Raw genomic sequence first — 14564 nt, forward strand, 5'->3', positions numbered from 1 at the left:
TCGGAGGAACTCTGGGAAAGTTTCTGTTCGCCTCTTCCGCCCTAGCGGAAGCACGGACGGGGCGGGGCCCGCTAGCGGTAGCCACCCCTTCTCCGGGTGCGCGTTTCGATTGGCCGCCAGAGAAGTCCGTAAGCACGCCCCCTCCGCACGCGCGTTTCAATTGGCCAGGGGCGCATTCCGTCAGCGCCGGCGGCGGGCTCTTCCCTGGGCTGCGGCAGGGGCGGAGCTGGTGGAGGAAGTCCGCGGCCTTCTCGGGCTCGCGCTGCCCGGGGGATGCTGGGACTGGGTGTCCGGGCGGCTCTGGCCCGAAGGCGGCGGCGGTGGCGGTGGCGGCGGCGGCGGGACCCCCGGTGTGGAGCGCCATAGTGCGTGAGGCCGACGGCGTGGAAGGGGGCGCGGGCGGGCCCAGTCGTGTGGACGCTGAACCTTTGGGTTCCTCAGCGGGTCCCGCCTCAGGGGGTCCGCGGGGGACTGGGGGCCGGGCGCAGACGCAGAGGGGCGCGGGCCGGCGGTGAGGGGTGCGGCGGGGCGCGGCGGGGCGCGCGCGCTGGAGGCCGAGGCGCCCTGGGACGCGGGGGCGCGGCGCTGCTCGGCGGTGTGGGAGTCGCGGAGACGTGGCCTCCGCTGGGGGCAGCCAGCGTTTCCTTTCCTTCTGCTCTGCTGTTTTGACCTTGGGCGAGTCATTTTATGGTATCCTTTTGCCTCTTTCGTTTGCAGTCGCCCTCCCCCTAACCTGAGTATTAAGAAAATTAAGGTGATGTGGGAGGGCCTTGAGCGGGTGGAGGGTACTTGAGGTCTGAGCAAGCTGTGTGGGGTGACGGGAGACGTGACGGTAGGTGTTGAGTTCTTTACCCGATCTTCCTGGATGCTCGTCATTTAACCTTCCTGGTATTTTCGGTTCCTTTAGAGATAAAATGGGAGCAGCTGCTATTTGCCAGGCCTGGAGACAATTCTGCTTTACATCTTGTTTTGTACTCTGGTTTACAAACCACTTTACATTAATTATCTCATCCGCAAACAACCCTGTAAGGAAGGCATCATGACAGGTGGGGAAATTGAGACCTAAAGAAGTTAGCGATTTTCCCACGGGAGTACAGCTAATAAAGACCTCTGGAAGGAAGGGTGGTAGCCCCTGGTGAGGGTCTGCTAGTGCTTGGCACTCTGCTCAAATAAATTAAGGGAGATAAAATGAAAAAAGACCTCAAAACAAGCTCATTTTACTTGTGAGCGGATTGAATTTGGTTAACTGAGTGTAATATGGATAATCATCAGAGATAGAACCAAGTCCAGTATCAGCTTTGCCAAAGTTATTGTCCCCTTGTATTTTGCCACTTCCAAAAGAAAGGAAGGTGTAAAAGTGCTTTGAAGTGCATCAAGTCTTAGGACATGCCAAGCATTGGTCTTAGTGCAGCTGTTGGTGTTGGTGCAAATGGAAGTTGAGGTATCTGGTAGTTTCACACTTCTTGTTGTTAATCCCCCTCCACATCCTCATTGCCAGTGACTCCACCTTCTCTTGCCTTACGCCTCCAGCTTCCTTGCTTTTAAAAACAAAACGTTTGCAGTATAGGACAGTATTTTAAATGCAGATGATTGGTTATTTAACTGGTATCCCACATGCAGTTCTGCACCTCCTACCTTCTTTAGGAGCTTATTTTGGTCTGCGTCCCCCTTGAGATAACTAGATGACAATGTATGTTAACCTGTCCACAGCCCCTGTGGTTCTCTGGAGTAAAAGTTTGGTGTAGAGGGGACAGATCTTGACAGTAAGCTAATGGATGGAGCTATACTGGGGTCTTAAGGTTTCCCAGTTGGTCTGCTCATTCCTTTTTGTGCAGGTGTTTGGAATTTGTGGTGTGCCCTGTAGTGACTCATTTCGCATGTGGCTTTCATTGGCATTGTGATTTGCTGCTTGGCTGTCCTCTTTCCTTTATCTTTTGTTGTGTTTCGTGGTTCCGGTGTCGTGATCATTTGACATGTTTTGTGACCTGTGAGTGTGTGAACACCAAACTTGGTATTGGACTTAGAACTCTCATTTCAGATTTGTTGTCATCATCTTTCTCTGCTTGTCATTCCCCTCTATCCTTCCTAGGCTGATTTTATTCGAAGATTGAATGTGAATTCTGTCTTTGCCCATCTGTCAGTGGAATCATCTGCTCTTAGAGCATCTCACCAAAGCGTCTTGAATCTTATGTCTCCAGTTGTCACTCACAGACGTTTGAGGACAAGTCTCATATCTCAGAGTACCTCCCGGAGCTTAACCTGGCATGCTACAGATAATTTTAAAACAGAACAAACAGCCATTTTCAAAACTGAAAGCTTTCATTTTCCGTTCATTCCCGGAAGAAGTGATTAAAACGAAAACACAATTTCTCCTTTACTCTTTAACGTGGTTAATGATGTGATCATTGAGCTCTGGCTAGAAACGTCAGTTACCTGTTTTGTTTTTTCTCTTCCAGTCTCACCAGTCCAAAAAAACTTGTTAGGCTTCACTTTCGCCTTCTCCCTATTTTTGCTGCTGTTGCCCTTAGGCCTTGACCACCTCTTGCCTTGGTTGGTAAAGTGACTTTCTGCCTTGTTTTCTTGACAGTCTGCATGTTTACTCATCCTCTGCCTGCCTCCAGAGTTACCATTCTAATGTGTAAATTTGGTTGGTCATTGACCCTGCTTAGAAAAGCGAGATGATTCGCCGAGTTGCCTACATGATAAAGTCCAAATTCCTTGGCATTATATTTAAGGACATTTATCCTCTGTGTTTCCAAATTCTTTTCCATCCTTTTCCACAATCCATGAGCCTCTTGTTCTAATGAAACCCGGCTTACCGGCACACCACTGGTGTGCTATTTCTCTGTGTTTCTGCACACACTGTTTCTTTTGCCTTCCCCGATCCTACTCATCTTGCAAGGCTGAACTCTTCATAAAGCCTTTTTCATCCTTCCTAACTGGTCACTTTTCTTCATTTCATAAGTGCATTTGTGTAGCACTTATAGTGCCTTATGTATAGTAATTTGTGTGTGTTTTGATAGCTGCCTTATGGACAAGTGACATCATTTGTTTTTGAATCCTCAGTGTCTCAAATAGCATTTGACCCCAGAGATGCCAAGAGAGGAAGCCCTCATGGTGTTTATAATGAATCTGGGAAATCATAGATACTTAAAAGTGGTTGTGGGTTGAATTGACAATAGAAAAAAGCCTTTCAAATCTATAAATTCTAGTCTGTAAGTAATGGTTATTTTCTTGTATTTCCGTTCTTCCCCTGTTCTTTCTTTTCCTTGCGAGAAACACATAGAAAAGCTCTTGCCATCCTTGTTTGCTGTAATAAGTGAGTGCTCTTCCAGGGGAGGAGCAGGTGTTTGTGGGTGTGAGGGGACCTAAGTGAGGTTGGGCCTGCGGGCCTGGACCTTTGGGTTTGTAGGGAAGCGGGATGTAGTGCTGGCAGGGACCCAGCTCTGCACTGAGAGTGAGGACTTGGATGTTGTGTTTCCTTTCTGCCTTTGCTTCTTGTAGAGCTAATGGGGACAAAATATTTGGAAGTTTTTTCATTTTGAGTGTACAGTGTTTTGTGATATTTTCCTTATGCTTGCTATTTTCTAAATACTTGCTATCTTTGGTTATGGTGTTCCACAGTGATTTCTAAAAAGGGACAGAGAAATTAAAGCTGAGGTTTTTAGAAGCTGCTTTGAATATTTCTGGATGTGGAAGAGAGAATATTACCTTCCGTAGAAAGAACTCTGGCTTGAGGAGTCAGAAGACCTAAGTTCCATCACCTGAGCCCCAGTGTCATCCTGGCACAATTGCAGGATTGTGCAAGGATCAGATGAGAGTACGTGAAAGAACTTCCAAAAACTGTGAAGCACGTTGGACCTATAACATAGTGTAGGATTTCAAAGCCAAAGAAGACAACCTCAACCTCATCTTCTTCAGAGGGAAGTGCCGTAGTTGTGCATTTGTTCTTTTAATGCATTCATTTCATTAATATTTATGGAGCAGTGAGTGTTGGGTGCTGGGGCCAAGTGCCTTGCTCCTCCCACCAGACTATAAAGCTTTCAGCCTAGGGGCAGAAGACATGTTAATACACGCTTAAACAATGATTAAGAAGACGTTAATAAAACATACTATAGGGACTTTCCTGGTGGTGCAGTGGTTAAGGATCTGCCTCCCAATTCAGGGGACACAGGTTTGAGCCTTGCTCTGGGAAAATCCCATATGCCGCAGAGCAGCTAAGCCTGTGCGCCACAACTACTGAGCCTGCGCTCTAGAGCCCACGAGCCACAACTGCTGAAGCCCGCAGGCCTAGAACTCATGATCCACAACAAGAGAAACCACCGTGATGAGAAGCCCACGCACCGCAACGAAGAGTAGACCCCGCTCGCCGCAACTAGAGAAAGCCCGCGAGCAGCAACGAAGACCCAACACAGCCAAATAAATTAATTAATTAAATAAATAAATTTAAAAAACCATACTATAGTAATAGTAATAATTTGTATATAAATGACTTATATTAAATATAGTTGTACAGATAATTGTTGCAGGTCTCTCAGACATACAGGGTGGTTTTATTACTACAGAGTGCTGCCTGGGTTGAATGAATACTTTCTGTCGCACTGGAATTGGGGACGAACACCGTTCATGTTGCTCAGATTGGGCTCTTAGTTCTCTCAGGGCGCAGTTTGGCCTGTGAAGTACCTGCTCCTGGTAACGATGGGCCAGCAGTGGGCACCTTTGCTGTCTCACCAGAAACAAGAGGGTGTCCGCTTGATCTGCACGGAGTCCCTCGGAGAAGGGCAGGAGGCTTGTGGGGAGCTAACAGGACGAGGTTGGGTTTCTCTAGATTAGCAAAACCACCCAGCTGGGTTCTTGTTATGAGCTGTTTCTCCAGTCAGGCACCTGTGCTGGTGAGTTATCTTAATTTTTTTTTTAAATGGTTTTTTAATAATCTTTCCTTCCAGGAATTGTAGGCACTTATTATTTTCAGCTTGTCCATTTAGGTCTGTAAGCTGTACCTTTTGGAGGCCTTTTGTTTTTTCTTTTGTTTTAGTTTTTTTGTTTTTTTGTGGTATGCGGGCCTCTCACCACTGTGGCCTACGCCATTGCGGACCACAGGCTCCGGACGCACAGGCTCAGCGGCCGTGGCCCATGGGCCCAGCCACTCCACAGCACGTGGGATCCTCCCGGACCGGGGCACGAACCTGCGTCCCCTGCATCGGCAGGCGGACCCCCAGCCACTGCGCCACCAGGGAAGCCCTGTTTGTTTGTTTTAATTAATTAATTAAATTTATTTTTGGCTGTGTTGGGTCTTCGTTGCTGCGCACAGGCTTTTCTCTAGTTGTGGCGAGCGGGGACTACTCTTTGTGGTGTGTGGGCTTCTCTTTGCGGTGGCTTCTTTTCATTGCGGAGCACGGGCTCTAGGCGCTCAGGCTTCAGTAGCTGTGGCACGTGGGCTCAGTAGTTGTGGCTTGCGGGCCCTAGAGCGCAGGCTCAGTAGTTGTGGCATACAGACTTAGTTGCTCTGTGGCATTTGGGATCTTCCTGGACCAGGGACCAAACCCGTGTTCCCTGCACTGGCAGGCAGATTCTTAACCACTGTACCACCAGGGAAGTCCTGCAAGCCTTTTGGTATAAATTATGATTAACAAATGTAGGGGAATAAGGGAAGTGACTTGTGTCAATTTCAAATGATCCTAGAATGGTTAGGGTAGGTGTGACTGCAGTAACAAACAGATCCAAATGTGTAATGACCTCACAATCCAAGCTCATTTCTCAATCCCATAACAGCCTCAGGTGGTTGCAGTTGTGTGTGTGTGTGTGTGTGTGTGTGAGAGCGTGTGAGCGTGTGAGCATTGTGCGGGAGGAGTGGTGCTCTTTAAAGCAGTTATCCGAGGACCCAGCCTGCTGGAGGGTCTTCCTTTTCGAATGTTTGGCCTCTAAGATTCTCTGGGGTCACCCTTCCCTTCTCTGGATGGGAGCAGCGGACGGAGGAAGGAGCAGGAGAGGCTTTTATGGGCCAGGCCTGGAAGAGGCGCACATCCTTCTACGCACATTCTGTGGGGCCTCCAGCTACCAGCACGATGGGGAAGCGTGAACCAGCCATGTGCCAAGGAGGAAGGGGACTGACAGTCTGCACCACGAAACCAGGAGCAGTCCATTCTGCTTTGTGTGACTTGTTTTTTAAATTGTCTTGCAATCAAGAAGATGACAAAATGAAGCTAGGCGGATTACAACAGAATTGAGTCATAGCACGTACTTCTCATTCAATAAGCGTTGGAGGAAATCACTGTTATTTGCACAACGTCGTGCTAAGTGCTTTGAGGAAGAAGCTGATGAGACATGTTCCCTGCCTTTTCAGGGCTGGTGGTCTCATACAGGTTTAGTGATGATCGTTCCAGGGGGGGCTGAGGAGAGTCTAATCTCCAGCAGTGTGCCTGACTGGGGGCGGGGGTGGGTGGGACAGGTCATCATCAAGGTGAAGAGATCGGTGATTGGCAGAGGGCCGCACTCCAGGTGATCGCCACCTCAGAGTGAGATGCAAGGCCGGGACCTGCACCTGCGGTCCGGTGAGGCGTCTCTCTGTGAGAGGACCATCACAGAAAAAGCAGCGTGGGAATGAGCAAAATTCTGTTTGACAAATGGTTTTCATACTTTTCCAGTGTTTTTCTTTCATCACATCTGAGGGATGTGACACATTTCTGTTAGTTACTGTGGTGGAGTCTCCAAGGGTACAGATACCCACTGTGGCCTGGAGATGATTCCGCTGGGCCTCTGGGACCTCACGTAGTTTGGTTGTCATCTCCCTCCATCCCTTTAACGGTGCACGTTTCTCACCGACCACTTTAAGTTTGCTTCTTGAAGAAACGCGAGCAGCTTCTAATAGTGCCCTTGGAGAGCGATGCAAAGGGCACCTACTGCTCAGAGGACGGAGGAGCAACACAAGGTTTGGGGACTCAGGGAAGCAAGAAGTAGCATTTGAGCATCTTTATTTTGATAAAGTTATATTTGAGCTGCTGGTTTAGAAGTATATTAACAAGAACAGAAGGTGGTTAGAATTTTACTGTAGTAATTTTAAATAACTTCACAAGAACATTGGTGCTGTTAAAATGTAGGCATCTTTTAGGAGACTCAGCACAGTGTGGTCCACGTGTAATTCTGAGCTGCTGGGCTTTGTGAGCCTCTGCATGGGTGTCGCTAGGTACTTTCATCTGTCTTGTCTGGTTCAAACCACATGACTGTGGTATTAACTCTGCATGTTAGCTTGTCAGGGTCCTCGTTGTGATGAGAAGGGGACCAAGGCTGTTAGGGAGGAGGTCTCCCGGCTCCGGATCCGAGTGCATCACACGGCCTTTGACTTAAGTGCCTTGTTAACTCTGGAGACAGGTGCGGGGGCCCCAGCTCCCCGTGCAGTGAGTCACAGCGCTTCATCTCGCAGAGACCTGAGAGGCAGAAAGAATAGTATCGGTTTCTGACCTCTCACTGAAGTCAGAAAAGTAAGAACGTAAAAGTGCTAGCTCTGCCTCCCAGATGAGCAGTCAGGGCTGTGAGGACCATTCCAGATGGACAGTGTAGGCGGCTGTGCTGGTACCCAGAGGCCAGATGGCCCAGTGTGGGCACCTCTGTCCCCAGCTGCTAGCCTTTGCTCTGTGATGGCTTCATGCAGGACCACTCTGGGCTGTACCAGGACTCTGGAAGTAGAATGCTTCCTGCAGGTCTGTACCAGCGCCAAGGTCCTGGGTCATATGAATTTGAGGGTTTGATATTGTTAATCTTATTCGTTTGTGATTTTATCTATGGAAACTTCTTTAAATAAGATGCTGTCTGTTGATAATTTTTCTAGACTGTTTCCAGTTTTAATTCTGGACACTGTATTTGCCAGCTTTGAAACAGTTGGGAATGTTTGAAGAGAAAGCAGAGATCAGTCTCATATCTGGAATCTACAGGGTTAGTGGGTTTATCGGCTGGAATTCTTCAACTGCTTCTGTAGTTGACCCAAGTGTGTTTGGAGCACCTGAATTAGGGGCCAGTATTCGTCAGTATAGTCATTCCAGGGTTTCTGCAGGGAATTCGTTCCAGGACCCCCTATGGCACCAAAATCTGAGAGGGCTCAGGCCCCTCAGAGTCCACCCTGTGGACAGGGACCTGTGGATCCCACATCCGCGGATTCAGCCAACCACAGGTGTTGGTGTTTTTCATCTGCAGTTGGTGGAACTCGCAGGTGCGGAACTCATGGATCCCAAGGGCCAACTCTGTTCTGCAAGGCCCATTGTAGCTTCCTTGTGTCTTCTGCCAGTCAGCCCAGAGGTCCCCATTCAGACAAAATAGCAATTAGGTTGTTGGCTTTGTAATATGAAGAATTTTGAGCAGAAGAGGTAAACTTTTGTGTCTTATTTTTAAAAAGAATAATCAGATTTCAAGCTTTTTTTTTAATGTGGAAAATTTTCAAATTTATTGTTTTAACATAGAAAAACTGCACATTCATTTTTTCTGCCTCTGTAAGTATGAGGAATATGTTCAACAACAAAATAATTATAAAACCATTATAGTGGAGGGGATTTCTTTGTTCATAATAAGTAATTAAGATATATGACTTGGCTTTTTTTTTTTTTAATTAATTAAATTAGTTTTTGCTGCATTGGGTCTTTGCTGCTGCGCGCCGGCTTTCCCTAGTTGCGGCGAGCGGGGGCTACTCTTCGTTGCATTGCACAGGCTTCTCATTGCGGTGGCCTCTCCCGCTGCGGAGCACAGGCTCTAGGTGCGTGGGCTCAGTAGTTGTGGCGCACGGGCTTAGTTGCTTCGTGGCATGTGGGATCTTCCCGGACCAGGGTTCGAACCCGTGTCCCCCGCACCGGCAGGCGGACTCCCAACCACTGCGCCACCAGGGAAGTCCCTTGGCTTTTTAAAAGGTATTTTCAGTAATACAGAGTAGGCTGTAATTGGACTGCTGATATACTTCATGTCTTGCCATTAGGTGACATCTTTATAATTTGAAAGTTATTTCAATGTTTTATGCAAATCAGTCACATCTAAGCTTTGTTTAACACAATAAGCAGATGTGTATATTTGTGTAGGGTTTTATAGTTTAACAAGTCTTTTGGAGTGTGTTTTCTCATTTAATCATTGTAACGCCCCTGAGTCTTAGAGAAGCTAAGTGACCAGGGGTCCTCCGGCCACTATGTGGCCAACTTAGGGCTCACACCCAGTTTTTTTCCTTTTAAGTCCACTGTTCCCTCACTATGTGACACTGCTTTTATCCGGCTGAGCATTTTTTAAAATAAATTCATTTATTTTTGGCTGCGTTGGGTCTTCGTTGCTGCATGTCGGCTTTTAGTTGCGGCGAGCGGGGGCCACTCTTTGTTGCGGTGCGCGGGCTTCTCATTGCGGTGGCTTCTCTTGTTGTGGAGCATGGGCCCCAGGCGCGTGGGCTTCAGTAGTTGTGGCTCATGGGCTCCAGAGCACAGCCTTAGTAGTTGTGGCACACGGGCTTAGCTGCTCCACGGCATGTGGGATCTTCCTGGACCAGGGCTCGAACCCATGTTCCCTGCATCAGCAGGCGGATTCTCAACCACTGCGCCATGAGGGAAGCCCGGCTGAGCATATTTTTAAGTACTTCTTCATGACTTAAGAGTTATACCACTGCATTGTAACTCTGAATTCAGGTAGTGAACAGGTCTCTAGCGTCCTTTCAGAGGGGCCTGTAGAACTATTTCTGTGTGTAGAAGTAATTTTTAAAAAGTCTTGAAATATCCATGAAGTTTTTTTAAACTTCCATTAAACCTTGAAAGAATAAACTGAAATTTGGAAGGATCATTTCTGAAGAAGCTAAGGGCTGAGGGGAGTTATTAAGTTTATAAACTGTATCAGATATACTCAGTGGTGTCTTGGTTTCAGAAGTTTTCAGGCTTACAGGAAATGTTGAGTGAGATTCTGGCATTTGATACTACAGTTTACTGGAGTATTTTTAGCATCTGAAAATACGGTACTGGCAGGAACTGATTTCTCTGTTGACCATCTCCTGTAAAGGGTCACGTTTTTATTTTTTTTAAATTTATTTTTATTTATGTTATTTATTTTTGGCTGCGTTGGGTCTTTGTTGCTGTGCACAGGCTTTTTCTAATTGTGGGGAGCAGGGGCTACTCTTCGTTGTGGTGCACGGGCTTCTCATTTCAGTGGCTTCTGTTGCTGCAGAGCACAGGCTCTAGGCACTGGGCTTCAGTAGTTGTGCCTCGCGGGCTCTGGAGTGCAGGGTCAGTAGTTGTGGCACGTGGGCTTAGATATTCCGCGGCATGTGGGATCTTCCTGGACCAGTGATCAAAACCATCTCCTCTGCGTTGGCAGGTGATTCTTTTTTTGTTGTTTTGTTTGTTTGTTTTTGCGGTATACGGGCCTCTCACTGTTGTGGCCTCTCCCATTGTGGAGCACAGGCTCCAGACGTGCAGGCTCAGCGGCCATGGCTCATGGGCCCAGCTGCTCTGCGGCATGTGGGATCTTCCCAGACCGGGGCACGAACCCGTGTCCCCTGCATCAGCAGCCGGACTCTCAACCGCTGCGCCACCAGGGAAGCCCTGGCAGGTGATTCTTAACCACTGCGCCACCAGGGAAGTCCTTAAAGGGTCACTTTAATTCTCTTGTATCTGTTCTTGTCCTCTTTTTTTTTTTAAGTGTAACTATTCTGTTTTACAGTAGTGTAACTGTTCTGTTTAATGCCATAAGGAGGTAGTTAGATCTTACATGCGATAAAATGCAGAAATAGGAATGAAAAAATACCTGGCAGAAAAATGACTAATATAAACAAAAGTATTTCAATACTCTCGAGACAGAATTCTAGGCACAGTCACTGCTGTAGTGTTTTGCTGAGGGAGAATATGAAATTTCCTCCTCTGAAGATGCTGAAAAGTGGGCTCTTTTCTCTTCTACTTGGGGGCCTTGCTCCTGTCCTATTACATCAGTGCCCGATGCTGAGATGCTCTCGGGGCTGAGAGGGGTGCATGGGGTGGGGTGGGGTGCATGGGGAGAGACATACAGCAGGGGTGGGAAATCTCCTGTGACTGTCCGCTTAGTGCCTTCTGCTTCTCAGACTTGGAAAAGCTGGTGTATACAGGGGACAATGCATGAGTATATTTTGAAAAGCTATAGCCAACTCTTAAAATATTTATGGTTATTATGATAGTATAAATGGCCTGGCTAAAGTCAAGGAAAAGTTGCCAGATCTCCATTTATCCATTAGTGGCAACTTCTTTTTGAATGAGCACTTCATGATCAGGGCTTCTACAAAGTGTGATAGGTGGAAAAGAAGGCTATTTTAGGATCTTATTTTAGGATTCTCAAATCCTAAGGAAGAGATGCAAAGAAACTATAAAATGACTGAAAGTTGATGGGAATATGGGGAAGAGGGAAAGGGCTGGCTGGGGTGGCCCACAGCCACTGTATTCCTGAAAATTAAGGTTAACTTGCTAGCTTGTAGAATTGGTGATAACTAACAAGTGTCCCATTTCTTCTGCCTGTTGATACAAAACAGTGAGACCGTTTAAGCGGAAGCATCTTACAGCCGTCGACTGCCAACATCTGGCTCGCAGTCACTTGGCCGTGACCCAGCCCTTCGGTCAAAGATGGACAAACAGAGACCCGAACCACGGTCTCTATCCTAGACCCAGAACCAAAAGAGGGACTAGAGGTATGTCTTTCCCCCAAATATCTTGCGTTTCAGAATCTGTAGTGTGTGTGGCCTTTGAGTATCTCCCGGTATTTGTAAATACTGCTACTGTGATCTTGTGGTTCTGTTGCAGTAGTTTGACACTTTTTCACTATTTGTGAGTTTTCTGTGAAAATTCCATCCTATCATAGTGGTTGGTAAAAGCCCCAGAAAAGCACGGCTGAATGAATTCCACTAGCTGGCTTAACTTTAACGTGGTAGGGAACACGTCCCAGCATCACCACGATACCATTCTGGAACCGTCGTGATTTCCTGACTCTTCAGCAGTCCTCTTTGTCCAATCCATCACTAGGTCCACCGTCTCACTCTTTTTCTCCCAAACGTCCCCTCACTCAGTGCTTTTACGGTAGATTGTGTGCTCAGTCACCTCGTACCTGGGCTGCTGCAATAACCCTCTCCTTGCATTCAGAGTTTATTTTTTCCATATCAGCTCGAATATCAAATAATGTTCCTGAGTACCATTTTCTGTCATGTCACTGCCACTCTCAAGAACCTCCAGTGTGGTATGTTCCCTGTTACTATGAGGGACTCAGGCTCAATCCCCTGACGTTATTACATGCAGGCTCTACTTCTGGCAGATTGTTTTCCTTATGACCCATTTAGTGCCAAGTGAATTCCCACTTTCATTAATACCTGTTTGTATAATCCAGATTGTCTTATTTCCCTGTGATATATCTCATTTCAGAATCCAACTCGGATCTCACTAGTCATCTTCAATTCTTGTGATGTGATTGTAGTCTCTGTTTCCCACTTTTTGGAACCACTGTAACCAATTGTATGAGGCAGTTTTAAACTCGGTGGTTATATAGTGTTTGATATTTTGTCTGTTTTGTGTGTATAAGTCAACTTCTCCTCTGTGTTGTGAGTTCTTTACTGATAAAGACTTATCAGCATGTGTGTTTCAGCATGAAGTCCTAGCACTGAGCAGGTGGTAGCTCTTCATAAATATTGGTGTAATTAACTTCACAATTAGAAAACATCAGAATTTAACCCTGGCCTATTGCAAGGTGTACTGTGGTCCTCACACCATCCAAAGACTGGTCTCTGTCCCTTTCCAAATGTGTATCTGACTGTATGATAGAGCCCGATATAAATATTTTTTGGATTAATCTATTTATATAATCAGTTGACCAATAAAATACATCCTTGTCTCTTTCCTCTATTAAAATAGATAATTGAAAATTAGTTTGTCTTATTTGGGTCAACAAAGGGTCATCAGTCATTATTCACTTCTCGTTCACCTTGTTTGGGTTCTCTCTCCAGGTCGAGGATGCCTGGGATACAACCCTGAATTCTTCCTCGCTGGCCAGCAGCGGCGCACCAATGACATGGCCAAAAGCAATTCTGTGGGCCAGGACAGCTCTAAGGACTCGGAGGACGAGATGATTTTTGCTGCAGAAGGCCACTGCGCCCTGCCTCAGGGAGGTGATGGAGCAGTACGGCCACGCTCGTCAGGGAAGCGGTCTCGGTCCTTCGAGGACGAGAGGAATCAAGCCACAGGGACCAGTCAGTGGGATGGGGTTTCTAGGAAGACCCCACGGCATCATCTGTCCCTGTCGTGCAGACGGCCCAGGGAAGGCAGGCAGGAAGCAGAGGACGGTGTGTCGTGGTTCTCTGCGCAGCCTGGAGAATCCAGCCAGGAGGTGGAGGACATTGGTCCTGATCCTGTTCCTGACTCTTACTATGGGCTTCTTGGGACCTCGCCCTGCCAGGAACCCCAGAGCCACATCTGCAGCCTGCCCAGTGAGGTCCTGAGGCACATCTTTGCTTTCCTCCCCATGGAAGACCTCTACTGGAATCTGAGCTTGGTGTGCCACTTTTGGAGGGAGATAATCAGTGATCCACTGGTACGGAAAGCGCTTTTTGTTCTCTCGTGTTTTCTCTAAAAAGTCCATGGATTCGCTTCACTTAATGCATACTCCTGACAATGGCATTTCTTCAGAAATGTTGGTGTCCATTTGCCTGCAGGATCAAATCCCAATCTCCTGGAGGCAACCGGGACCTTCTGTGTGTGTCCCACCTTATTATTCCAGGCTCATTGCTGACTTCATTCCAGTCCATTCCTGTATTCTGTCCACAACCAATGATGTTCTGCTTCCCAACTGTGGACTGCACAGTACTTCCCTTATGTTGGTCTAATCTGCACCCCACTTCCCCCAGCTAACCAAAAGGGCCCCTCATAGCTCTGTTGATGTCTTTCCTCTTCAAGGCTGCACTCTTAGACTAACGCTTTCCCATTCCATCCCATTGAAATCACTCACTCTCTTCCTTGTGCTATTATAGTGATTTATACCTCTGTTCAAGCTTATCATGTTCTGTTATGGTCTTAGAGAGCCTTCTTCCTCCCTGTAAATTATTAGCATATTGCTAGAGGGCTGGTTGTCCTGTTTGTTTTTGCATTCGGCACTGTCTCACGATGTTCTACATACAGTAGGTGATTAGTAAATGAGTGTTGCGTTTAGTCACAAGAGTACCTTTTGAAGATGACACAGGGGCAGCCGGTGATCTCAGAAAGGATTTCCTGATACCGTTATCCTGTGCCCTGCCCTTCCCTTTGTTGTGTCATTATACTTCCCAGGTTCAGGTCTCCAGTAAGCCTGAGGGCTGGGAGAATGTTCTCCTTAGCTTGTATGTCCCTTAGACCAGACATTGGGAAGAAACCAGAGGTAGAGAGTTTAATTTATTCTTCAAATGCATTGAAGTTTAAAATCTTGGAGATGGAGGGAAAGGTGGATATATCAAAACTTGGTACATTTCTCTTCCAAGCCCAAAAGATTTTGGAGGAAATTTCGTATCGCTCTTGCTCCATTCTTTGCCTGGGGTCTTGTCTCCTACTTTCTAAGAAATATCTTTCTGTTTTTATTTG

The 14564-nt window shown here is 47.0% G+C and overlaps 1 protein-coding gene across 4 annotated transcripts in view; it reads left to right on the forward strand.

The window, feature by feature from the left end:
• Positions 1 to 243: 243 nt before the first annotated feature.
• The window catches only part of FBH1 (F-box DNA helicase 1), a 45329-nt gene continuing 31008 nt past the window's right edge, over positions 244 to 14564 (forward strand). For 2 of the 4 annotated variants that reach the window (XM_027121554.1, XM_027121556.1), the window contains exons 1-3: positions 245 to 365; positions 11504 to 11659; positions 12962 to 13545. In XM_027121554.1, the coding sequence (XP_026977355.1) occupies position 365; positions 11504 to 11659; positions 12962 to 13545 (741 nt within the window). In that variant the 5' untranslated portion in view covers positions 245 to 364. Of the gene's footprint in view, positions 366 to 10299; positions 10324 to 11503; positions 11660 to 12961; positions 13546 to 14564 lie in introns of those variants that run through there. The other 2 variants (XR_003435952.1, XM_027121557.1) reach the window with 2 other exon arrangements.

The sequence above is a fragment of the Aethalodelphis obliquidens genome, unplaced genomic scaffold (genome assembly GCF_003676395.1).
Source record: "Aethalodelphis obliquidens isolate GAN/ISIS:26980383/991018 unplaced genomic scaffold, ASM367639v1 scaffold23, whole genome shotgun sequence".
NCBI classification, from domain to species: Eukaryota; Metazoa; Chordata; class Mammalia; order Artiodactyla; family Delphinidae; genus Aethalodelphis; species Aethalodelphis obliquidens.